The sequence below is a fragment of the Nomia melanderi genome, chromosome 12 (assembly GCF_051020985.1).
Source record: "Nomia melanderi isolate GNS246 chromosome 12, iyNomMela1, whole genome shotgun sequence".
NCBI lineage: Eukaryota > Metazoa > Arthropoda > Insecta > Hymenoptera > Halictidae > Nomia > Nomia melanderi.
In genome coordinates, this window is record NC_135010.1 from 6,216,346 (window position 1) to 6,240,586 (window position 24,241).

A 24,241-nucleotide genomic window follows, 5' to 3' on the forward strand; every position below is an offset into this window, starting at 1 on the left:
TATTTTTTAACCATTGAAATTGGATACTGTTCGATAATGATTACTTTTTTGTGGAATAAAATAAACATCACTGAACAGTAATTGTTTTTGGGGAATCAAATGGATGCTGTTGGACAATAATGGTTTTTCATGAAATAAAAGGAATCAATCTGTATCATACAAAGTGCAGGCCTTTATTTTTGCACGTACATCTGTTCGTAACGAGTAACACGACAACGTTCCATAAACTCGCTTTAACCTGATTTTCGTTTAAATAATTATTATTAAGAAGCAAAGAACCATATCTTCTTTTTTTTCTCTCTCGGTGTCTGATTTCCCCTGATCGATTTCGTGAAATCCATTCCACTTAACGTAAAAACACATTGTAATAAACAACTTCCAATCTTTCGAGTCCGTAGCACGGTGTTCGCCTTGTTTCTTACAACTAAAAAGCGTATGAAACTCTCTCCGATGTGACGTTTTCGTTGAACTACAATCGAAACGAGAAAGGAAGAATAAAAAGAACGGCGAACAGAATAAATAAATAATGCGAAAGAAAAGGAAAAAGAAAAAGGGCTAACAATGAAAAGTGAAAATATACAAAAGCGTATCCCAATTAATATTTCACATCGAGTTTCACGGTTCTTCTAATACGGCGGTATATACACAGGTATCCTTTGCCAGAGAAACGAAGGAAAAATTCATTTTTCGTTTCACTAAACTTCATGCTGAATTATTAAACCGCGGAAATTTGTAGCTCTCAAAATTTAACAGATCTACGAACAGAAGAACTTAATTAACGACTTTCCTTCGTCGTTTACTAAAAACCGTTAACATTTATCACAGTTTTTATTTTATTGTTTCATATATATTTGTCATAAATGCATAAATTCTGCAACCTGTTAATTGCATTCCTATTTCAACTTCCAATATTCCTTTTAATATTTAAAACACAAATTGTAGAAGTTTCTGTTCTTTCAGTTTCAAACTGACACTTCCTCCACATATAGAAATTAAAAGAAATACATTGAAAATTGAACGAATTAGCCTGGCTTAAAATAAAATTTTACAACGATATTTTCATCCTTCGCCTTTAAAGAAAATTTCAAATAACTTATCAGTTCGTCGGGCAAAGGAGAATAATATAGTAATACGTTGAAGTTGAAGGGTATACAGAGTCAGCAATGTAAATTCTTTTAGAAAACAACATAAAAGCTAAAAACTCTTTTTTCTACTCTCTACGATCATACGATAAAAACCAAAATAATTTCTCTATTCCTTTCCAAGTGATTTCTGTTTGTAACAATTTGTACAAGTGTATCATGCATGAAACGATCAAAGAATTGGGATACGCTTCGATTGAAATTGAAAAAAAATAAGACGGACGAGATGCCGCATCACATATGTATAAACTTATATATTATGTATATGTATACATATATGTATATATACATGTATATATATGTATATATATGTATATATATATATACATGTCCTTGGTTGGCAATTCGTCTATGTGCTTCAAATACGTCTCATTTCCATCGAAATCACACAATACAAAATGTTACGACCTCTTTTCGTCGGGCAAAAAAAATTTTCATGCAAACGTACACGTAAATCACAATATATTATTTTCGATTCACGACGCTCGACTGATTTTCCTATCACTTGCAAGCGTCACTCGAGCATCGTGCGTATCTCCGCGTTTCGGTGGGGAACGTATCACGACGAATGAATCGTTCTACGTACAATTAAATAATTCAATAATTTGAGGAACTCTCAAAGTCTAGAACAGAAATTTATTGAACCAGCTGATCGTCCCGAATAAACATTCTACAAACGTCGAATCGCAATCGTCAATACGTAGCGAGATTAAATACGCGTCACATTCGAGCAAAAATTAAAAATCACATTGCGTCAGGAAGCAATTGGACATGTTAAAACGAAACTACTAATTGGTAAATCTCGTGATCATAGAACGCATTTTATTTCGATCAACAGGTGGGTTTCATCATATAAATATATGTTGTAGACTTTCGAGTTATCCGATAAATAAATGTCTGCGAGTACGATTGGATTTCACTCGTCCGCGATCATCGTTGGACCGTCTCTAAGATAGTCTAGCTGATGACCACGTTTCACGACGAGAATTGCACGATCGTCCAGTGTAGCCACGATGGCCAAATGAAAGAAAATTTAAAAAAAAAGAAAAGGAAGGAAAAAGTATTGCCGTAATCGCTAAATTAACAACGGTAATTATATGGATAATAGTACTGACAGAGCACTAAGAATAATAATAATATTGATAGTACAGTAATTAATAATTTACATATACACTTCCACGTACTTACTTATTTACTCAGTTAATTAATTATATTTCCTATCTACATACGGCATGCTTATGTTTACACTCGCCCATCCTTCAAACGCGATACAGTCTGTACTCAGCCGTAAACTCTTAAACGAAAATAATCAAACGCTCGAATGTATTCTATATATCTATAAAAAAAAGTAAGATGAGTAATTGTAAAAAATATACAGAGGAAAACGCGTAATGTACAAATCGATAAAATAGATATTGCGGAATTTTTCTCTCGCTCCCTTCTCCCACTTTCTCGGTCATTTTCTCGCTTTCACTCTCTCCCTCCCTCTCGCTCTTTATCCGGAGTTTATCGATTACTTGAAACGTGTACCGTTTCAAAGCGGATACGAAAAAGAAAAATAAGTGTCACGATCCAGAACACGGATAGACAATGCTCTGCATTTTTTTGCTTTTTAGTTACCTCAAGGGACGCGGTACTACGAGACTAAGGAAAATATTATAAATATTAAAAGTTTGATAACAAAGCACTGCTTAGATGAAATCGATGAGTGCACGGAAGTATGAATTCCAGAATGAGCTACGTCAGTTTTTGAAAAGTAATTGATCAGACCCGATCAATAGAAAAGATAAATAGTGACACGCACGGTGACGCTTCATTCTGTAGCAATCTTGCAGCCAACAGGATATCTTCATAAACTATCGTCGCTGTCGTCAGCGTGAGCTTCGACCGAGACGTTTCCGGCAGGGCTTACGACACTTCCTTCTCTGTTATTTTCAATCTCTTGTTCCATTGAGTTATTTTGCGCCTGCTGCTCGTCTATGTAGATAGTAATATAATAAAAAGAAACATGTAAGTATTACTGAAGACGTTTAAAATTTATTAGATTGGAAAGATTCAATTATGTATAACAGTATGTCCAAACTAGTATTCTCTTAGATAAGATATAAAGTGTAAGGTAATGTATATATAGATTTTTTCAAAATTTAAAATGAAAATGGACAAATACGAGATATGCCTTGATAAATTTGCAACGATTTTTCTTAGATATTAAATTAATTACCTGACTGCGTGGCCGGAGATTCTTCGTCTCCTTGACCTGGATTTAATATAGCTTCTTTGATTTGACTGTTGACACCCTTTGGATCTAAATCCGACGCCCAACTAAAGTACATTAACGCGAGATGCGTATTACCCAACTTTTTATGTACCTGAAGAAAGGTAAACTTTAGTAAAGAAACAACAAATATAACATAAGAAATGATCAATATAAATAATAATAATTCATACTTTTCCTATCGAATAATAGACTAGAGATTCTTTGGGTACAATATTTTTCAATTCCTCGAATTCGCTAAGCGCTTCTGCGTGCCGACCAATTGAGAAATTAATGCTTGCACGATGAAACTTGCATAAAGTATTGTCGGGATCGTTCGCGATAGCAGCATTCAAAGTCTTTAAAGCTTGGTCAGTTTTCTTCAGTGCATTTTGTACAACACCAATGTGGCACATTATCGCAGAGTTCTGCGGATTAATTTGTAAAGCACGTTTAAAATGCAACTCCGCCAGACTATACTGTTCTTGTTTAGAAAATATTGTTCCTAATCCAAACCTGTAAAGCAAAATGCATATTATAATCACAGAAAATTTTGCCTTATCTTGAGTATACAAATTCATTCCTATATCTTGCATGATTTTCGTACAAAAGTTTATTATTTCAATTAAACATACCATGCATTATAATGCCGTGAGTCAAGCCTGATGGCGCTACGAAATGCGGTTATAGCCTTATCCAATTCTTCTGTCGTTACATACTCATGACCAAGAAGTGTATAGGCATATGGAAAATTCGGATCCACCTATGGATATTGTAATCGATTATAATTTTGTATTGTTTATTAATATACTCAAACGAATAACATACCTGAATAGCTCTTTGAAAGAACTTGATTGCTGTTTCATGTTCCGTTTGCGCGGAAAATAAGTTTCCGGTAGCACACCATGCAGCCGGCGAATTGCGATCTTCGGAAACGAGTTCTTGTGCAAGAGTAGAGAGCTGAACTTCAGCATGTAAATGCCATAGTACTGTACTATAAATTTCCATGAGTTCAGTCCTCTGAGGTTCCAACTGCCTTACCTCTGCAAAATAACTATGTACCAAAAAATAATAAGTTACAAAAGAATAATAGATTAGTTTAACTTGAATTTAGATAGAAATTTCCTAAATGTTTACCCAGCTGCCTTTTTATAATCACTCATTTCGAAGTGTGCACGAGCTAACATCGATAATACCCATCCTGTGTTATAATGTTGTGCTGGGAGAATACCTAATATCTCAACTGCTTGAGCACATTTGTACTGACTTAAGTATTGATATGCCAATCCTAGTTCACGAAGCAGTGACATTAAACCTTCTAAAAACACAAAAATCGTATTCTTGTAATTGACATAAAAAAATAAATGCCCTTTCCAAAATAATGATATAACGACAATACATACCAGCACATTGTTTCTGGAGTGTTACAGCACAGAAATTGGCATTACTTTGATTGTTCAGTGCATTTACATTAGCTACAGCTTTTTCCGATGTAATAGTTTCCGATTTTTCTTTCTCGTTTCGGTTTCTTTCATTTAATTCATTCAAATTGGCTTTACTTAAATTAGTCTTTGAGAGTCTAGCTTTTGTTTTCCGAGATGGAGATTTAGGCGTAGCAAATTTATTTCTATTTGGAGACTTATTGTTTTCCTAATAATAGCAAACACGCGTCAGTTATATTTCTTCGTAGGTTATTTATTACACATAAATATTATTAATGATTAAAAATTTAAATAAGCCACTAATTACCTTGACTGAATAGCTATGACTAAACAGCCTTGATGAACGCCTAACATTGGTACCTTGTAACGTTGGTGGTGCCGGTGTTGGTGTAGTGGGCGTCACCGTCACAATATTTGCACTATTACTTGTATTTCCTGACTGTGAAAATACTGGCTTCCCTTGTTGTAATGGTGTTTCTTTCCTTGACATCAACTGCTGTAAATCAAAATATTACGTTATACATTGCATAATACATGTTTAAAAATTCGATAATTCTTATTGAGTCTTACCCCCACGTGAGCTCTTAAACTACTGACGCGTTTTACTAAACTTTTCTGATCGTTAGCTTCTGTAAGTGTGGTATGCGATGGTAACACCGTTGGCTCAGGTGTATTACTTTCTAATGGTAAAATGCCAAAACTCGGAGTAAGAGGACTCATGGTATTATTGAACATACTACGGTACCGTGGAAGTTTAGCTCTTGGTGATATCGAGGAACAATTACTGTAATGTGTAGGTTGATTTTGGGGACTTTCATCTACAGATGAGTATAATCGTACAGTAGGTCCTATGCCATTCATAACAGTTGACGCTGTTGTCATTTGTGCAGGTGTACTACAAAGTGTAATAATAGTAGTAATAACAATAACAATAACAATAACAACAACAATAATAATAATAATAATAATAATAATAGTAGTAGTAATAATAATAATAAGAAGAAGAAGAAGAAGAAGAAGAATAATGTATTTTAATGGAAATGCATATCTTATTAATTACTATATACATACACACTGATGCCATTCATAGTAGGTGTACCACTTAAATTGTTCGTAGGTACAATGAGATCAGAGTCCGAGGCATAGGGGGGAACAGATACACTACCATGGCACATTGTAAAATTATCTAATTTATCTAGTTGAAAAACTTTTGCAGGTTCTACAACTTCGCCAACATTGCATAATTCTTCAAACGAATGCCACAGAAATGGATTCAGTTTTAAAGCCAATTTATGTGCATCATTTCCTTTCGTAGTACGCATCATTTTGTAATAAATCTTAGCTATGATCTGAAGTGAAAAACATGCGTGTTCACCAAACTGAGTTACAATTTCTTCTAAATTTTTCAACTGTTTATAATATCCCCCTATTATCGCCGCTTCTGCTTCTGCATATCTAAAAAACAAAATGTTAAATTGTACCTTAACACCGAAACTATAAAAGGAAAAGAATAACATTGTACTTACTTTTCTAAATCGTAACAACACTTGGCCAAAAGGAATCTGCATTGCGCGGAGCTTGGAGCTTTTTTTGAAAGCAACGCATACGCTTGTCTAACTTGTCCCGAACGATAATAACATGTTGCCAAAAGGAATAAAGTTTCTTCTGTGTCAACTATAAAATATTTTTATTAATATTGTAACCATGACGTGCAGAAATTAATTATTCTAGATATTTATAAAACCAAAACACTTGCCTTCCGCGCACAATCTTTCTGCTAAAAATATTGCATCTGGATAAGCATAATGATTTAAACAATGCCATATGGCTGCCTGTAATTACATGTATCATAATATATTGACAGAACATATAAAAGCACACAACAATGAAAACACTATATTACAATGCCATTATAAACGTGAAAGTAAATACATACTGTTTATATAATTACTCTGCACTAGAGTAATGTAATTAAGATACACTAAAATTGAGTACTGAACATCAGAAAAAATTGTAAACACCGTAAACATTTGGACTTATTTATAGTCATATCCCCTCCCGTTTACGTCCATTTCGCAAAAGCAAACAACCCTAAAGTACACCCTCACGGAAAAATACATTTAATGATATTATGATAATGAATTATGATAACATAGCCCAGGGTGTATCATCGAGAAAGGAACGGAGCATCGCGTCGTGTTACGAAAAATGCGAAAACATTTTTCAGTTGAAAGGGAAACGTACGTGTAAACCGTTTCAATTTCTGATGTCAGTATCAATAAGTGTGGATGCGCCCCGATAGAAAATCGCACGTCACTGGCAGTTTCCCGTTAAACTCTAATGATTTTACCTGCACTGGCTCCTGTACGATCATTGTTCACACGGTAGGCTTGGTCATATAAGAATAATCTCGAACGTTTCAAGGAAATTTAACGAAGAAAATCCAAAGTCGAATGACTGCTATGTATAAAAATTTCTTAGGAGTCCATCTTTGCTCCGATTCTTTTGAAGTGAACACCCAACTTCAGGACGAAGGCATACCAACATCCCAGAAACGTCAATTTCATGCAAAATTAACAGTATTTATACTTATAAATGTTGTGCCTGTTCAGAATTCAAATTTCGATGTATTCTCACAATTACATTTTCAATACAGATAATTTTATACGTTACCGAACGTTAATTAGTAATTTGATATCAAACTCTATAATACATTGAATATATTATAATCAAACTTATATTAATTATCCGTATTGTATGTTTGCTTAAATATTAAAGTCTTACCAAGGAAATACATTAAGTTTGAAAAATTATTCGTAACACTACTGTTAAAATAATCACAATATTATGTAACTAATTTTTATAATTAAGAACTTACTTATTATGTGGTACATGTTTTTTTATAACGTTTATTTTTAATAACACGATATATTATAAAATAAGTTTCATCCGTAAATATCTGTATAAACCGTTCGCCAGATTGGTTGGTAATCTGTGTGTATTCGATTCCAGTAAACTTCTTCCTATGGACAAGACAATGTAAATCAAACGCGATGTCCAAAACTTTTTAATTTGATAATAGAAAAACATTAAAAAATATTTCATAACTACAATACATTCAGTAATATTTATAATACATAAATACATTAATAAGTTTAAAGTATAGTTACATGTATATGTATCTATATACCTAGTATTTATTGACACAATTTAATTTATCTAATTGAAGTATTGAAAAATAAGTGTTGTCTTATGTATTGTGAATATAATTTCAAAATATATTAAAGGCAGAACATTTTATTGGAATATGAACATAAACAAACAATTGTTTACACAATTTTCTCATGAATTGTGTATATGATAACTATGTAAGTATCTACATACATATAAAGATGCATTTAAATATAATTTACATATGCAATATTATTTTACAGATTTTAAAAATAGTAAAATTAAAAATTATGTAATATTTTATTTTATAAGAATGTATTGTTTATTGCGTCCTTGCTTTCATAGAAGTTTTCGACTGATAACAAAAATCAAATTGACATACGTCTGTGTTTGTATCGGTTTCATTGTATTACTTGATTTTTTCGGGGCATTCACACATTTTTTTGAAATCTCATATCATACAAGTTTTGTTTACCCGTATGAAGAAGATGTGCATGAATTTGTGAGTGCATTAAGACATAATGAAGAACCAAAAGTTGCACCTATATATGAGTACAATTACACATTTGTAATTAACAACAAACAAAAATGTATAGACCCAGCATACAACAATTATCGTGTTGTATATATAGTAAAATCTGCAATAGAACATTTCGAGAGAAGACTGGCAATTAGGAACTCTTGGGGTTTTGAAAAAAGATTCTTTGATGTACCTTCGAAGACAATTTTTATGTTAGGCGTACATTTACATGATAGTGAACTTCAAGCTAAGGTTGAAACAGAGGCTATGAAATATAAGGATATTGTACAAGCCAATTTTACAGATTCTTATTACAATAATTCTATTAAAACAATGATGGCTTTTAAATGGTTAGTGAAATATTGCTCAAACTCGAAATTTTACATGTTTGTTGATGACGATATATATGTTTCTGTAAAAAATGTTTTGAGATTTATAAGAAATCCAGCTAACTACCCAGATTATTTTAAAGAACCCAAAAAGATTGGAGCCCATAAAAGAGAAATCAAAGTTTCTGACGAAGCAGAAGAATCATATTTTAAAAATACAGTTGCAACGAGGAATAGCAATTCTTCAAATACAAATCATGTTCCTAAAAATATAAAAAATACTACAAATGAAATTATTTACAAATTGACACAAAATGATTATGTTAAGACAGAACATACAGGACCTATGTCTACTAATGCACCTGCAGAGATACTTAAAAGTAAAATAAATGTTACGAGAAATGATATTGTACCAAACAGAAGAAAAAGACAAATTTTTGATTTTGAACTTCCAGAAGATATTAGATTGTATGCAGGCTTTGTGATAATATCTTCACCTCATCGTCATAAATCTTCTAAATGGTATGTTCCTCTTAGTGAATATCCTTATCATTTATGGCCACCGTATATTACAGCTGGCGCATATATATTGTCGAAGGAAGCCCTATTAGAGATGTATTATACTAGTCTTTATACAAAGCACTTTAGATTTGACGATATCTATTTAGGCATAGTTGCTAAGAAAGCAGACATTGAGCCTTTTCATTGCGAAGAGTTTCATTTTTCTAAAAAAGATTATACAAAATTTAATTATAAATATGTAATAAGTTCTCATGGATATGGAGATCCAAGTGAACTATTAAATGTATGGAATGAACAAAAAGCTCTTGGCAATGCTTAAATTCAAAATTGTTTTTAGTACTATTTGAAAATTACACAGTATTAATAAAACATAATAAATTATTATAAATTAATAAATATTTATTATACTTTATATATATTTATTATTGCACATTTATGGTCGATATTGTTGTTTGTCCAAGATTGCCTTAACTAATGCCTGGTCCAATTTTGTAGCCTCTCTCTTAATCATATTCAATAAAAGTTGTGAACTCTCCAAAATCTACAATGAATTTAATATTACATTTCATGTCTCTTGAAAAAAAAAAATTATAAACTCTTAATAAAATATCTATTTTATTTGAAAAAACATAAACAGCAAAAAGACGTACCTTTATATACGCAGTTTCTGTATCGGCGATAGTTTTATCATATTCGTTTCTAACAGCTATCCTTTTAGATAAACTATCATTCAATCGTGTTAGTTTATAAGATAAATTTTCTATTTCTCTTTGTAAATTATTTTTTTCTTCTTCCTGTGCTTCAATTTGTGTTTGCAACTCTGTACGCCTTATTTTCATATCCTCTAAACCTAAAAATATTTTGACGACTATTACGAAGAGATTCAAAATAAATGGATTTATAACCCTGAACGTTGTAATTAAAATTATGAAAAAAATAATTATTTAAAAACTGGTAAATACATCGTTATCAAGTTACGATGTAAAATGACTATCAAATGAATGAAACTTTTAATTCGTTAGATGTATAATACATGAATAATTAAAAATTTGTAGGTTATATGACACTTCTTACATTTTACAAGTTCTTGATTATATGTTTGTAAAGCAGCACCGTGCTGAGACATTTCAAACCCTCCATGCACAAATTAATAATCACAATATTTATGTAATAAAAAAACGATTTTATTCGCTGAAAAATTTAACTGACAATTTACTTCAAATAACATGAATACGATTAAACAAACGTTTCAGTTTTGCCGCGAACCTCAAGAGACGCATGCGCATTTGTTGACATGAAATTATTCACAGCAATTTAAAAATTCCAATGCATACTTAAAATTTATTTAGAAGTTCAAATATTTCACCATAACAGAATTATTAAATTATTAAGAAACAGTAGATTCTAGAGTCTTATTTACATCAATATTTCTGCTGCAGCCAAAATATTTATAAGCGTTTATCCAATAATTTTCGAAACAATAACTACATGGTACTCGTACGAAAAAAATTATCCAAATAGAATGTTACGGGCATTCACAAAAACTTTCAACGTATAACACGTATATGTTAATAAAACAATATTTATTAACCATGAACTACTGCAGAAATTTGTATATTGTAGTATAAGTTATAATATAAGTATTGAATAATAAAATTGATGATAACAGATAAATTCCTCGAGTGTTATTGTCGTAACATTCCTTTAATGATTCCTCAGCAACAAAGAAACCTCAATTCACACATTGATTCTCATGTGTGCAACAGAAATTGAATTTACAGAAATAAACATCATCTAATGACAAAATCCACATTCACGTAAAACAATGCAACTCCTTGCCTTGCCTTTTAAAGGCGTCGCAAAGTGTTTTCGTTCGACGGACTACAATAAATGCACCTTTCGCTCGGAATCTTCACTCCAGCAGAAAGCGTGAAAGCCGCAGAAACGTGTACAGTCGTGATCTCTGCCTCCGTCGATCGATCGGTTCTGAATAAATCAGTATTTTCCGATCCGTGATTAAAATGATTCCGTGTGTACATTTCGAGTGATAGAAGTACAGTGTTTCATTAAAGGTATACAATATACCGAATACCGTTACAGTTAATACGTGCAGAATCAAACGCTCGATATGTTCCAGTATCACTGTACGATTGACCAACGCTTTCTAGTGAAAGAAACACGTTTTATGCATAAACAACTACACACAACCACTTGAGAAGCTCTTACGCGAAATCTCGATCGATAGCTTGCAGATCAACCTTACTTTCAACAGGTTTCTTTCGACATGGATATCGCAGGTATGACAATTTTAGGATTAATTATAATTATAGTATCCATGCCATTCACCTGAACACCTGTAATCATATTGAATCTCGTATATCACCTTTTCCTGCGAACACTTTTCAACTCAATCTCTGTGTTATCGTAATTATGTGGCTATAATATGAAAATCCATGTGAATTGGAAAGCAATATGTATTGGATGCTATGTTGACAGGATTTATGGCGCTTGCGCAGGTAAATTATTCGATCTTATCCTTTTGAGCGTTTAAGAATTTTGTATCCTTGTCGAATTAGAAATGGTAGAAATGTAAGATGGAAAAAATGAAAAGTGTTTGTAACGATAAAGATGAAATAAAATGATAGCTTGGTTTCAATACAATTTTCTTATTGTCATTCGCGTGAAACGAAATACACATATAAATGAGATTTTTATTGTAAATGAAATGAAAATTGTCGAATATAATATGCTAACAATATAGATAAATAAAATTTAAAGAATTTAAATGGAGAATGAAAACATTTAGATTGTACAGAATAATGGTGACAATTGCATTCAGAATAATTCCGTCACCGATCGAAGATGCATTGCGACCTTGTCAAATGACATCACGATACTATATTAGGCTTTCTTTACCGGCGCAAGTATATTACAACATACACCATACGATAGAAAGATTTTATGATAATTACACGCTTTACAATTCATTTGTAAAGGATGCCACTCCTACTTTGTTGCCCACGTATCATTTTAAAAATTCAAACTGATCGTGTATCTTCTTAAATAAACAATGTATAATTAATATTGGACGCATTACGTTTTTTTTATTATAGAATAAGTAATAATAATAAATAATTTTATAATAATGTTATCCGGTTATCAGAAAATTAATTTTCGATTTTTTCCAGAGTATACACCCTAGAATAATTAATTATTAATTTCCTTGCAGGCAAATATAATAAATAACATTCAGATAGGCTCAAAATTATTTGTTGATATAAGTGTCAATAGAAATGTTCTTTTATACTATTCAGTATCTGCTATGTAAGTTTCCTGATTGTACATAATAAATTTGAAATATTTCATACTATTACATACTACATGATTATTTTCAATTTAGGATTATATTTTAATTTCTATTTTACTTTTTTTCTAGTTATGGTACATATTACCAATATATGTAATTTGAATTGTTCATTAATCTTGACATTTTTATAAACAAAACAAGACAATATAGTCATATACAATGACTCACACTTCAAGATACGTAGGATACCATGCTAGTACAAATCGTGACTATTTAACAGATGGAGATGAAAGTCATCGTGCTCCATCAGATCGCACAGTATCTGAATATATTGTATCAGTCGATCATGCTACAATGGTAATTAGCAAATGCATATTATTTTCATGTATAATTGTCAACTGATGTAAATTAAGTATAGATAATATTGAATATGTACCTATAAAATTGATACACTACATATATACATATGCATACATCCCATAGGTAAAAGGAATGAAAAAAGACCGTCCAGAAAAATATGAAAAGGATGAAGGAAGACGATCACGAAGCACACACAACAGTCGTGTTTCAGTATTATCTGGATCATCCAGACAAGGTCTACATCCTCTTAGGAAGAGTGCTTCACATGGTAGTATATGTGACAATGGTTCAGACATATATGTTACAAGCGCTGCTTATAGGGCAACATCAGATATAAGGTTGTAGATACATGAACAGACAACATTCATAAAATAACAAATAAAATTACAAATATAATTATTTGATCAACAGCCATGTATCGCATCACAGTTTATCTCCAAGTTTAAGAATGGGTCATCGAGCACCTAGTCATTGCAGTTATGGTTCTGCGAAATCGGTGAAGTCTCACACTTCTAGGAAGGATGGTATTATTATAGAAACTATGTCGACGCCTAATCCATTTTGTCCGAATACCAAGGGAGTTTGCTGTCTGATGCTACTACTTAATCTTGGCTTAATTCTCGTTACCTTAGGTTTTGTTATAGTAATTCAATTCTTTCAACCGTTAATAGTTTGGTAAGCATAAAATTAACAAAAGTTAGTTTATTTTATATGTATATAAAATGTATATATACGTGGTCTATCAATTTACTATATTACCATTTTTCAGGATTCTGGGGATAATCTTTCTCATATTTGGATTTTTAACTTTGATAGGAAGTTTAATATACTGCGTACACGTATTTAGAAATGCTAAACATCCACACGATATTAATCCAGAAGACCTTTATTGGACAAAATATTGGCAAGGTCATGTAGGTTCAGCACCTGAAGTGTATTATAAGGCCGAAGATAAGTATCAAGATGATGGTTACAGTGATCGCTTAAGCAAATATTCAAATAGATATTACGATCGTCAAAGATACTGAAAATATTTAGTTTAATGCGAAACATAAATACATTCAACATATTTATATTACGCATACAATCACCAAACATAATAATATAAAAAAACTTACACACAGAAGTAATTCAAGATGAAAAAAAATTACCTACCATGCATAATTCTGTTATTAACATAGAATATAAGGTATAACATGTACAATTATATTTTGTATAAAATACTAAATTATTTATTTTATTCAGATTAATCTAAAAATAATAAAATATCATTTATGAATTAGGATGTTTTGATTTGTATGTACTTTATCTATAACTAAAACAATGAACAAATATGAATCGTTCTTGTGCTTTTACCTTCTACATGATTTGCTGTATGTTTCATATATGTTTTTAGAAACCATTGTTTAATGGTGCAGTATATGTAAATAATACAGTAAAATCATAATGTTACCACTTTTTTGCAAATCCAACTGTATTATCAAATAAATCCTTATTATAAAATGTTCCACCGTTGTCTAATAAAAAGAAAAATTTCTTGTCCTTAATTTTTAATGGTAAATAAGTTTTCATTTCATGTCTTGATATATTAGCTTGTATCTAGAAAATTGTAAATTGTTTCAAATTATGTGATTTCCTATTTATAGAGGAATATTTAATTGAAACTTATATAATTACCTTATTTACAGGAACTTTTAGAATTTTTTGTTCTTTAAATAAATGATAGGTAACCATAGTTACTTCATTACCTCCTTTGTTTAAAATAAGATATTTTATAAAACGTTGAGATATAAAATATAATAAAATGACAGCCACAGGACCTAAACTTAAAAATACAAACATTTTATAATAAATTTTAATAAATCTATAACATAATTATAATTTACCAAATGTATTTTTCATATTTAATTATTTATGTATTTTATAAAATTTCAAAAGTATGACACTGATAATAATATTTATGACTACATATAAATATATTTTAAAATCTAAATAAGGATTATATTATTACTTTACCTATAAATATTCCAAATGTAAAAAATATAATATTTGTTCCACAAGTTTTAATATACTGGGACCAAGAGATATCTTTAAATAATAGTGATTTCAACTTTGGATCATATGAAGTGTAACACGTCACAGCAGAAGAAGTTAATGCTGCTAATAAAATCCATCTAATATTTTTAAAATAATTAGTTTCAAATTTAAACAGAAATATATCATTTTGTATATTTATATTTATATATGAATATTTTCTATCCACCTTTGGCTGTTGAATCACATTTCTGTTGGTACAACAACAAAATTCTAATTAAGCATTGTACATGTATCTTGAAAGTAACATTACATTTATTTGAGAAACAAACATTTTTTATGTATTACCTTAAATTAGTTATTTTATTTATACTTCTAGAGAAAGAATGATATGGTTTACACGTTGCAAATTCTATAAATTTATCATTCTTCTTTAGTCGTTGATAAAAAAATTGTAACTTGTTTATTACATGTGTATTTATACAGTTGTTTTTGAAATACAAAGAATTAAACATTTTTGCAATATGTATATAGACTCGTTCTTATATTACTTTTATATCTTACTCCACTGAGATAAGTTTATTGTAAATAAATACGTTTGTTAACTCGTTATGCTTAAATTTTATTTATTTATTTTAAGTAATATAAAAAGCCTTACTTTTTATTATTTAAATTCTTAGGTTAATGTTTTTTCATGGACCATATGAAGTGTATAAGTATAGATAGTCGACACAATTTGTGATTACTCAAATTTCTATGAGAATTTATTGTGTTTACATGAACTTATTTTTTAAATAAAATAATATAACCAGTTGTAATACTTATATAAAAATCTAATAAATAATAAAATAGTAAACAATTCTTATGTAAATATTGTTATACATATCATGTAAATATGTATTTCGAATTCAAAATATTTTACTTTGAAACGGTAGTAAAAATTTTGAAAAGTTTTATTTTTATACAACAAGAATATTTAAGATATTAAATAGATAAAATGTATTGGAATTACTGAATAATATTAGAAAACTTTAATATTTTTTATATGCATTGAATTAATGTTAAATATTGAATAATATTATGTCTATTATATTCCAATATTGATCGTTCTTTATTTAATATTAAAACATGCAATTATCTATAATTACTTTTGTTTTCCTTTTTAGTAATAATATTATGTTTTCCGAAGTTAATGAATATTATGTATTAATATATTTTTTAATATTATTTGGCAAATTAGATAAAGAAATAAATTCTTGTAATATTTTATCTTTAAGTTAATTTATTTTCTATTCAACATTTTAATACATCTATATTAAATTAATTGAAATTTTGTGATTAGATATTTATTTCCTTAACAGTTCTTTTTGCTAGTCTTTCAACGTGAGCGGTGACGTTTGTTGTTATTGAAATGTCATGGGTTATTCACGGCTTTTGTTAAATTAAAAAATTTAAAATGGGTGATTTCTTAGCAACTAACAACATTTGTGGTCAAAATTTATTACGTTTGGTGTCCCGTGGAAATGCTATTATAGCCGAGTTGATGAGATTAAAGGATTATGTACCACCAATATTTAGGTTATTTATTATTGTCATTAACATGTTATAAATGAGAAACTATTATTGATATAATTATTATATCTTAATTGTTTGTCGAAATGTATATAGCTTTTTTTTTTACTTTATAGTTTGGACTCAAAACAAATAGTACAAAAATATGGATCTATTGTAATTGATTTTGCATATTTTAAATCAGTTAATGTTTACGAACAAAAAATAGAAAATGATCCAGTAAGTAAGAAAGAAAGAACTGTAAAATGAATAAAAATAATTATATTTTCATATGATCTCGTTTATCATAATTGGTAATTAAATATTTTATATAGGTTCTTCAAGAAACTGATGAAGATTTACGAAATAATTATTCAGACATAATTTCAAGGTTTTACTTGGCATTTGAGAGCATACACAAATATGTTACTGATTTAAATACATATGTAGACGAATTAGGAGATGGAATTTATATTCATCAATCTATAGATTCAATTATGTTAAATGAGGAAGGACGACAATTAATGGTATTTTAATAGTTTATAAGCATCAGTTTAATAATTTAAAGTGATAACATAATTAGCAAGGTTGCTTATTCCAATAGCAACCTATGTACAATCAAATATTTTTAATGTCATTATTTAAAGTAAACATCAACTTTAAAATAGAAAATATAAAATGTAACATGTTTTTATATCATATAAATATGGATATAAATTATAATAACAGTGCGAAGCGGTATACTTATATGGAGTTATGCTACTTTTGGTGGATTATCATTTTGAGGGATGCATAAGGGAAAGATTGCTAGTATCTTATTACCGCTATAATGCTCAACGTTCATCTTCTACAAGAGTAGATGACATATGTATGTTACTTCGTTCAACAGGATTTTCTAGAACTTCCAATAAGAGACCTGCAAATTATCCTGAGGAATATTTTAAGTAAGACATTTGAGCTGTTTAACTCTTTGCACTTGTAGAAGCACTCTTTTAACTTTTTATCTCATCAGAAAATGTTGAATATTTCTAATGAAAAACTTTTGAGTGCAAAGGATTAAATTTATAGTACCTTTAATGCTCTCTTGTCTGAATATTTTTATTTCAGGAGAATACAGTTAAATGAATCTCTAATAGAACATCTTATTGGACGTTTACGTTCAGATGAAATATACAATCAGAGTCTTGCTTTTCCACATCCAGAACATCGTAGTATTGCCCTTTCTAATCAAGCATCGATGCTGGTTGTAATTTTATCATTTAAGTCAAGCATGTTACATACGCATACAGCTATTATGAGAGAAATAGTAGATAGATTTTTCCCTGATAATTGGGTCATCAGTATCTATATGGGAATAGTAATAAATTTATGTGATTGGTGGTCACCATATAAAGCTGCAAGAACAGCTCTCAATAATACGCTTGAATCTTCAAATGTGAAAATAATTGCGCAAAAATATGGTCAAAAAATGAAGGTAATTGTCATGTTTAACTTTTATACCATCATTTTAAACTAATAAGTTATATTTCTCTATTTGTGTTTTATATTAACAATATATTTTAGAAATTGATGTCAGAAACAGAAGAAGTGCAATTAGCAGTCACTTTAGATGATAGTGCAATAGGATTGCTGGTAAAATTAGTGAAAGAATGTAATGTAACTTTACATTGGATACTTTTACATACGGCAATGCCAACTATATTGCTAGAGGATTCAAAACGTTCACGTATGCTTAGACAGTTAGTAATAAATGAAAGTAAATATACAACAGTTGATTGCCTCCAATTGTTGCTAAGTACTGCACAGATTGAACAAGATGTCAAACAATTATATAAAGATGTATGAATATATCAATATTTTTTATATTACATTATCATATATAAAACCTATGTTACGCTACATATAAACTGTGTCAATAAATTTTAGTTGTTATTTGGTAAAGAAACTAAATGGCTCAGAGATAAAGGGATATGTGTTGAGAAAATAACAGACCTTGCTCAAATATTCGGAGGTAACAAATCTCTCGATGGTATTGAGAAAAATCAAAATCTGCACGCATGGTTTATGGAAATTAGTAAACATATTGAATCATTGCAACAAGAGGATAGCAGAAAAATAGTGCAGTTGTTGCTAGCGTTAGAAGAAGTACAAGGTAATCATAACAGAACTTAAAATATATAAGTGTGACAAGTTATATTGTTATAATAGTTCACAAAAGTTACTATTTAGATTGCAACAATTTCAGAATTTCATCAGTTGGAAAACAATTTGCATATATCTCAGTATTTAGTCGATACACGTGAAATATTGCATAACATGGTACGCACAGGAAGTATTACGGAAGACACTATGATTAGTTTAAATATAGTAACAGATTGTTGCTATGCATGGAACATAATGGAATCTTTTATCGAAACAATGCAAGCCAGCATAAAAGAAAGTCCCCCTACTGTAATAAAATTAAAAGCACTCTTTTTAAAAGTAAATTTTTATTTTTCTATTTCATATTGTCTAGTAAACCATATGTGTTTTATTTGGATATTTATACTTCCTTCGATTTCAGATGGCTTCTGCATTGGAAACTCCTTTATTGAGAGTAAATCAGGCACGTAGTGCAGATTTATCATCAGTATCCCAATACTATAGTAGAGAACTAGAAAAGTACGCGAGACGCGTTTTACAGATAATACCCGAGACCGTGTTTGGTTTACTTGCTCAAATTGTACACCTTGAAACAAACGCTTTTAAGGAAATTCCGACTAAATTGCCAAAAGATAAATTGAAAGAGTATGCACAATTAGACGATAGACTGAAAGTATGTGTCAATTTCTAATTTCTTTTTGTATTCAAAATAAAGAAAAGTATGTTTTTATTATTAAATATGATATCAAATGAAAATCTAAATCTTTTTTAGATGGCTAAATTAACGTATGCTGTATCAGTATTTACAAAAGGTGTATTATCTTTAAGAAGTGTTCCCTTGGGAGTATTGAGAGTTGATTCCCATCGCCTTTTAGAAGATGGTATACGGCAAGAATTGGTTAAAAAAGTTACAATAGCCTTGGATAATGGCCTTGTTTTCGAGCCAAAGTCGAAAGTAATTTTTAAATAACATTCATAATTACTAGTAATTAGAATTTCTTTATTTCATTTTCATGTATCATTTTAGACATCGATACTACAAAAACTTGATAATTTAGCGGCGATTATGGATGGTTATCGTAAATCATTTCAATACATTCAAGATTATATAAATATTAATAGCCTGAAAATATGGCATGAAGAAGTAAGTAAATTTGAAAGCGTTTAATGTGAGACATGTAAACATATTTATACAGCAATGTAAATTGATTTTCTTCTTATAGATAACATATATTATAAACAATGCGGTAGAAGAGGAATGTGTAGGTTCTTCTTGGACTCCAGAAAGGTCATCTAGATATTATCACGAAGATAAACATATTTCTGTATTGGACAATAATTCTGTAACTTTTATTGGCAGACTTGCTCGCGAACTTGTTCGTATAACTGATCCTAGGTAAATTTTGCTTTAAATATATCATAGCAGTATTTAATATATAAAAATATCATTAAGGAGATGTCCTTTTTCGTTTTTTTAGAACAACCGTCTACATTGAACATTCTCTTGCATGGTACGATCTCAAAACACAAGCAGAAGTTCTAAATTATAAGATTTTTTCAAAAATACTAGAAGCAATAGGTACACCTGGCTTAACAGGTCTCGATAAACTTATTTCATTCTATATCACCACTGAGTTGGATAGTATGATGAGTTACATAGAAAGGAACCTTCGCAATAAAACCTGGGCATCTGTATTAGATCATTTTGAGCCAATTTTAAATTCTGTGGATATACCTCGAGGTACTGTTTTATAATTCAACGTACCGAACGTTTTAAAAGAATTTAATAACATCATTTATTTCGATTATACACGCGTAGGTAATACGCCGAAGCTTTATACCGTAGTAGCTACTTATACAAACAAATTCTGTCCTCAATTGCTCGAGTGGGTATTAAAAATTGGACATTATCAACTTCTGAAAAAGAAAATAGCATATGAATTAAATACTGCTTGCAAATTCGAAGCTAAACATATGGAAGCCGCTCTCCAAACTGTGAATTCGTACGTATACATTATTATCGACAAATCCATTTATAATTTGAATAAAAAATTGTAATGTATCATTATGCATTTTTATAATTTTCAGAGCTATTTTATTTGAAATTGGCAAAGGAAATGATAGTAATCAAAACGAAGCTAAAAGAAACGAATTCCTACGGGAACTTAACGTGAGATTAGATTGGGCCGGCATAAGTAACTCTCATAATAATGTTTATATTAAATCACCAAACATAAATAATATTGCATTGATTATGTTTTTACTTACTATGTCACAGTTACCTAAGGTGTACTATTGCAAAAATGCAGGTGATTAGAATATGCGTCTATACACATATGTATAAATGCATCAATATCATACATAAAATATTAATTATAATACATTTTAGGAAGTCTTTTGAGTAAAAAGCCTCAAGATCCTCTTGACGCTATAATATTTACAATTGGAGTACAAACTATTTTACGTCAGTGTACCTTTTCCGCAATGACTTGTTACGTTAAATATCTTTGCGCATACGTTTCCTCGTGTGTTACACCAGAAAGGTATCGAAACATTTCTTTACGAATTTTGGTTATAATATACATACGTGATTGTAATACGTTTAAATATTCTATTAACAGCGTAAAAGCAGGAAGTGATGGAAATTCCGAGGGGACAAATACTTTATATATTTTGGAGCTGTTTACAAAATATTCTGGCTTACTGCGGTCATTTATCCTTAAAGAAATTCCAGTAATTATCGTCGATCATTTCCAGATGAAGATTCCTAATAAATAGTATTAAGCTTCGAGTGTAATATAAGCCTTTGTATAAAATCAATCTATACTATATTATAGTACACATAAAGGAATGCATATCTATTTTGTACATATGTTCACATATAAATATGTATTTTGTACATATATGTATTGCAATTGTATGAGTTATTGTTAAACACATAAGAAATAAAATTCTATTATTACTATAAAGATTGTCTACCTATAATTAAAATGAATACATTATTCTTTCAAAGGGTTTATTTGAAAGTTTCAAACTTGTAAAAGTTTATTTTATTAAAATTTGAAATATTCAGATAATAAATTGAAAAGTATTAAAAATATCGAAGTATCCAAGGATGACAATACATCCGGGAATGTGTGGGTCGTTATCGTCAGCATCTGCAGTGGGAATTCATATACGCATTGGCGGCTGAAGGCGTGATACGCCGCAAACGGCGGCGATGCGGCGGTGCGCCATTTTTATTATAGTTTCCTCAATATTATTCGCCTCAAATCATACTAGAATCGGTATTGTCAATCCAAATTATAAAGCTCATTACTACTGTATAAAATTTAGTTCATTTATCAATAATCTAGAGTCTTCAGAGTTTTCTATTTTCTTAAATATCATGTTTCAACAAACGTAGGCGGCTTCGTCGGCTAAAACGGCCGCCGGAAGAACGCCGAAGGCGCCGACAGCCGCACCTTTCCTATGAGTTATGAGAAAATGATATTTAACTCCTTAGTGATACATTTTATTCGAGTTAAAAGATTTTACGATAGAAAAGAAACATTTTTTCATCATTTATTATTCGGAGTCATATGAGAAAAATGAAATAAAATATCATACGTAGTTGGCGGCTAGGACACCATTGCCGCCGTTGGCGTCGACAACGGCGGTTACAACGGCGGCTACACCGGCGGTTGCCGGCGGCCTGATACAAAAGGGACTGCGATAAATTTCCAGCTCAGTCTCTCCTTATGTGTTGTCACAAGACTATTCTGCCATTCCTCATTTCCAGTTCAAGTTACACTTTCTCAAAGTCTCATATAATACTACTGATTAAAACTGTCCGTTAAACTTTTAACAATATTTGACGAAAAGTACACGTTGTGTAATTTACTTACGTTTCGTTCTATTCTTATTTTTATCATGTATAATTAAGTTTCATTTTTATTTTACATCGAAAATATCGATATTTTATATAGTCTCGTACATTTCATGGAAACGAATAGAAATGTTAAGTTATTTACGTGAGTATAATTAACATGTCTACATCCATACGTGTTCACCTTGTAAAAGATAAATAATGCTGCTATATTGTAAGTAACCGTTATATATACTTTACAAGTTTCGTAATTTTTGGTATATATCAATTTAAACTAAATGACAGGTTTGCTGAGTTCAGTGATCTCGTAATAAGTTCATCTTCTTCGTAATCGTATAAGATTAACATAAGCAATGGAGACGAAATTACGCTGATAATATACATATTTTTATCTTGTTAAGAAGAAAATATTTGTAGTATTTGAAATTTAAACCTGAATTATACCAGTATTGACAGCGCGTTATTATTTCGTCTCCAAAATTTTATAAATATTCATAATTTAATAGTAGAACCGAATAGAAGCATATGGATACTATTTTTTTTATAAATATTGAAAGCTACAATAATTGATTACAAAATATATACGATTACGTGCTTAATTATGTCATTGAATATTTATAGAATCCATTTGTTTCTTCTCGACAAAGTTTATACATTTTTTAATACTAATGTAGTTATTACAGAATTATAAATAATAATAGTAATTTTTATTATTAGTAGAATACCATGCGAGCGAGTATAATCATCATTTTGGCTTTTGCCGCCGGAATGATCGTAGCGACACCTAGAAATCGTAATTATTCCCAGTTTGTGATACATCCTGCGAGACTGCGGGTAATTCGAGGATTTAAACCATCGCGTCTGTCCACCGCTTATGGTTTCGGAAAAAGGCAAAGTACAGATGATCTTTCAAAAATCAATAAAAACGAACGGATTTTATTTACGCTTCTACGGTATTTCCCACAAGGGTGTGTATATTGCGAGGTATTTAAAGTAAATATTATTTATTCCGTTTTAAATTGTATTAATGTGATTTTATTTTCAGAATATCCGTAGAATGGTTACTCCAACAAATGAAAACAAATCCAGCCTTCGCTACGAGAGTGACTCGATTACTAATGGATGGACGTACTGATTTAATGTCGATGATAGATCGTTCTAATTCTGAAGGAAGAACTTGGCTGTCGTAAATAATTCAATGAACAAATGATGTATACAATTTCTAGCTATATAATATAGTTTAATAAATCTGCGACGTTAACACACTTCTTTAGTTTGTACGACTTTTCTTTTGGAAACAAATTGTAACATCCTATATACGCTCAAGTAAATAACTAGTTATGTAGTGCTACACAGTTTTTTTCACTAAACAATACTACTGTGTATCTACTAATAAATGCATTAACCGACGAACATTAGTGCAGAGAATTACTGCATGAAATTTCTGTAAATAATTGAATACGATTAGAATAAATACTTACCGACGTGTGCATTGTTTAGACGTTAACCGCCAAAATATTCAAAATTAAAAATTTCACCTTGAAGTAAGTTGTAATTGGTGGAATTTTTATACGTACTAATTACGTTTCATAAAATATG

General features: G+C 30.2%; 7 protein-coding genes across 11 annotated transcripts; 4 read left to right on the forward strand and 3 right to left on the reverse strand.

The window, feature by feature from the left end:
• Nucleotides 1-152: 152 nt before the first annotated feature.
• Nucleotides 153-7,855, reverse strand: Cdc27 (cell division cycle protein 27). 4 transcript variants are annotated; one of them, XM_031974540.2, is made up of 14 exons: nt 7,717-7,855; nt 7,189-7,360; nt 6,595-6,670; nt 6,365-6,512; nt 5,910-6,293; nt 5,409-5,733; nt 5,146-5,331; nt 4,800-5,046; nt 4,534-4,714; nt 4,225-4,450; nt 4,032-4,159; nt 3,591-3,912; nt 3,364-3,511; nt 153-3,119 (listed from the first exon to the last, which is right to left on the reverse strand). In XM_031974540.2, the coding sequence occupies exons 2-14, from the start codon at nt 7,210-7,212 to the stop codon at nt 2,992-2,994; spliced, it is 2,523 nt and encodes an 840-aa protein (XP_031830400.1). In that variant the 5' UTR covers nt 7,213-7,360; nt 7,717-7,855; the 3' UTR covers nt 153-2,991. The 4 variants fall into 4 exon arrangements, with proteins under 4 accessions (XP_031830400.1, XP_031830399.1, XP_076229010.1 ...); XM_031974539.2 differs by having other exon boundaries at nt 5,146-5,334; XM_076372895.1 differs by lacking the exon at nt 7,717-7,855 and having other exon boundaries at nt 5,146-5,334; nt 7,189-7,392.
• Nucleotides 7,831-11,054, forward strand: brn (beta-1,3-galactosyltransferase brn). Its single transcript, XM_031974541.2, has 2 exons — nt 7,831-8,206; nt 8,273-11,054. The coding sequence occupies exon 2, from the start codon at nt 8,323-8,325 to the stop codon at nt 9,697-9,699; it is 1,377 nt and encodes a 458-aa protein (XP_031830401.1). The 5' UTR covers nt 7,831-8,206; nt 8,273-8,322; the 3' UTR covers nt 9,700-11,054.
• On the reverse strand, nt 9,460-10,603 carry LOC116426080 (microtubule nucleation factor SSNA1). The gene is made up of 4 exons (XM_031974547.2): nt 10,455-10,603; nt 10,031-10,230; nt 9,789-9,921; nt 9,460-9,583 (listed from the first exon to the last, which is right to left on the reverse strand). The coding sequence occupies exons 1-3, from the start codon at nt 10,504-10,506 to the stop codon at nt 9,814-9,816; spliced, it is 360 nt and encodes a 119-aa protein (XP_031830407.1). The 5' UTR covers nt 10,507-10,603; the 3' UTR covers nt 9,460-9,583; nt 9,789-9,813.
• A 1,850-nt stretch (nt 11,055-12,904) lies between the features above and the next one.
• LOC116426079 (uncharacterized) lies at nt 12,905-14,075 on the forward strand. The gene is made up of 4 exons (XM_031974544.2): nt 12,905-13,044; nt 13,171-13,385; nt 13,459-13,722; nt 13,817-14,075. Exons 1-4 carry the CDS (start codon nt 12,907-12,909, stop codon nt 14,073-14,075), a joined length of 876 nt encoding a protein of 291 aa, XP_031830404.1. The 5' UTR covers nt 12,905-12,906.
• Nucleotides 14,076-14,342: 267 nt separating this feature from the next.
• LOC116434469 (transmembrane protein 223) lies at nt 14,343-15,835 on the reverse strand. The gene is made up of 4 exons (XM_076372899.1): nt 15,430-15,835; nt 15,064-15,332; nt 14,725-14,867; nt 14,343-14,646 (listed from the first exon to the last, which is right to left on the reverse strand). Exons 1-4 carry the CDS (start codon nt 15,594-15,596, stop codon nt 14,497-14,499), a joined length of 729 nt encoding a protein of 242 aa, XP_076229014.1. The 5' UTR covers nt 15,597-15,835; the 3' UTR covers nt 14,343-14,496.
• Nucleotides 15,836-16,281: 446 nt separating this feature from the next.
• Strump (WASH complex subunit strump) lies at nt 16,282-21,728 on the forward strand. 2 transcript variants are annotated; one of them, XM_076372893.1, is made up of 17 exons: nt 16,282-16,659; nt 16,770-16,872; nt 16,968-17,159; nt 17,362-17,576; nt 17,740-18,106; nt 18,196-18,471; nt 18,559-18,784; nt 18,878-19,113; nt 19,196-19,447; nt 19,547-19,729; nt 19,802-19,918; nt 19,998-20,170; nt 20,253-20,515; nt 20,594-20,777; nt 20,863-21,083; nt 21,164-21,317; nt 21,396-21,726. In XM_076372893.1, the coding sequence occupies exons 1-17, from the start codon at nt 16,538-16,540 to the stop codon at nt 21,550-21,552; spliced, it is 3,441 nt and encodes a 1,146-aa protein (XP_076229008.1). In that variant the 5' UTR covers nt 16,282-16,537; the 3' UTR covers nt 21,553-21,726. The 2 variants fall into 2 exon arrangements, with proteins under 2 accessions (XP_076229008.1, XP_076229009.1); XM_076372894.1 differs by lacking the exon at nt 16,770-16,872 and having other exon boundaries at nt 16,513-16,659; nt 21,396-21,728.
• A 789-nt stretch (nt 21,729-22,517) lies between these two features.
• On the forward strand, nt 22,518-23,907 carry LOC116426207 (allatotropin). Its single transcript, XM_031974849.2, has 2 exons — nt 22,518-23,610; nt 23,688-23,907. The coding sequence occupies exons 1-2, from the start codon at nt 23,369-23,371 to the stop codon at nt 23,830-23,832; spliced, it is 387 nt and encodes a 128-aa protein (XP_031830709.1). The 5' UTR covers nt 22,518-23,368; the 3' UTR covers nt 23,833-23,907.
• Nucleotides 23,908-24,241: the final 334 nt, after the last annotated feature.

Excerpts from the sequence above, each read along its gene's own strand:
- Cdc27 (XM_031974539.2), bottom strand. The coding sequence starts at position 7,212 with ATGATCGTACAGGAGCCAGTGCAG. Across the intron at positions 5,047-5,145 it reads GTCATAGCTATTCAGTCAAG|GAAAACAATAAGTCTCCAAA; the intron begins GTAATTAGTGGC and ends TGCTATTATTAG. Across the intron at positions 4,451-4,533 it reads GATTATAAAAAGGCAGCTGG|TTATTTTGCAGAGGTAAGGC; the intron begins GTAAACATTTAG and ends TTTGGTACATAG.
- brn (XM_031974541.2), top strand. The coding sequence starts at position 8,323 with ATGTATTGTTTATTGCGTCCTTGCTTTCATAGAAGTTTTCGACTGATA.
- LOC116426080 (XM_031974547.2), bottom strand. The coding sequence starts at position 10,506 with ATGTCTCAGCACGGTGCTGCTTTACAAACATATAATCAAGAACTTGTA. Across the intron at positions 10,231-10,454 it reads TAATCAAGAACTTGTAAAAT|GTTTAGAGGATATGAAAATA; the intron begins GTAAGAAGTGTC and ends AAATATTTTTAG. Across the intron at positions 9,922-10,030 it reads CAGAAACTGCGTATATAAAG|ATTTTGGAGAGTTCACAACT; the intron begins GTACGTCTTTTT and ends AATTCATTGTAG.
- LOC116426079 (XM_031974544.2), top strand. The coding sequence starts at position 12,907 with ATGACTCACACTTCAAGATACGTAGGATACCATGCTAGTACAAATCGT. Across the intron at positions 13,045-13,170 it reads CAGTCGATCATGCTACAATG|GTAAAAGGAATGAAAAAAGA; the intron begins GTAATTAGCAAA and ends TACATCCCATAG. Across the intron at positions 13,386-13,458 it reads AGGGCAACATCAGATATAAG|CCATGTATCGCATCACAGTT; the intron begins GTTGTAGATACA and ends TTTGATCAACAG.
- LOC116434469 (XM_076372899.1), bottom strand. The coding sequence starts at position 15,596 with ATGTTTAATTCTTTGTATTTCAAAAACAACTGTATAAATACACATGTA. Across the intron at positions 15,333-15,429 it reads AATAAAATAACTAATTTAAG|AAATGTGATTCAACAGCCAA; the intron begins GTAATACATAAA and ends TTGTACCAACAG. Across the intron at positions 14,647-14,724 it reads TAAAAGTTCCTGTAAATAAG|ATACAAGCTAATATATCAAG; the intron begins GTAATTATATAA and ends ACAATTTTCTAG.
- Strump (XM_076372893.1), top strand. The coding sequence starts at position 16,538 with ATGGGTGATTTCTTAGCAACTAACAACATTTGTGGTCAAAATTTATTA. Across the intron at positions 17,577-17,739 it reads TATCCTGAGGAATATTTTAA|GAGAATACAGTTAAATGAAT; the intron begins GTAAGACATTTG and ends TTTTTATTTCAG. Across the intron at positions 21,318-21,395 it reads TCGTGTGTTACACCAGAAAG|CGTAAAAGCAGGAAGTGATG; the intron begins GTATCGAAACAT and ends TTCTATTAACAG.
- LOC116426207 (XM_031974849.2), top strand. The coding sequence starts at position 23,369 with ATGCGAGCGAGTATAATCATCATTTTGGCTTTTGCCGCCGGAATGATC. Across the intron at positions 23,611-23,687 it reads CTACGGTATTTCCCACAAGG|AATATCCGTAGAATGGTTAC; the intron begins GTGTGTATATTG and ends TTTTATTTTCAG.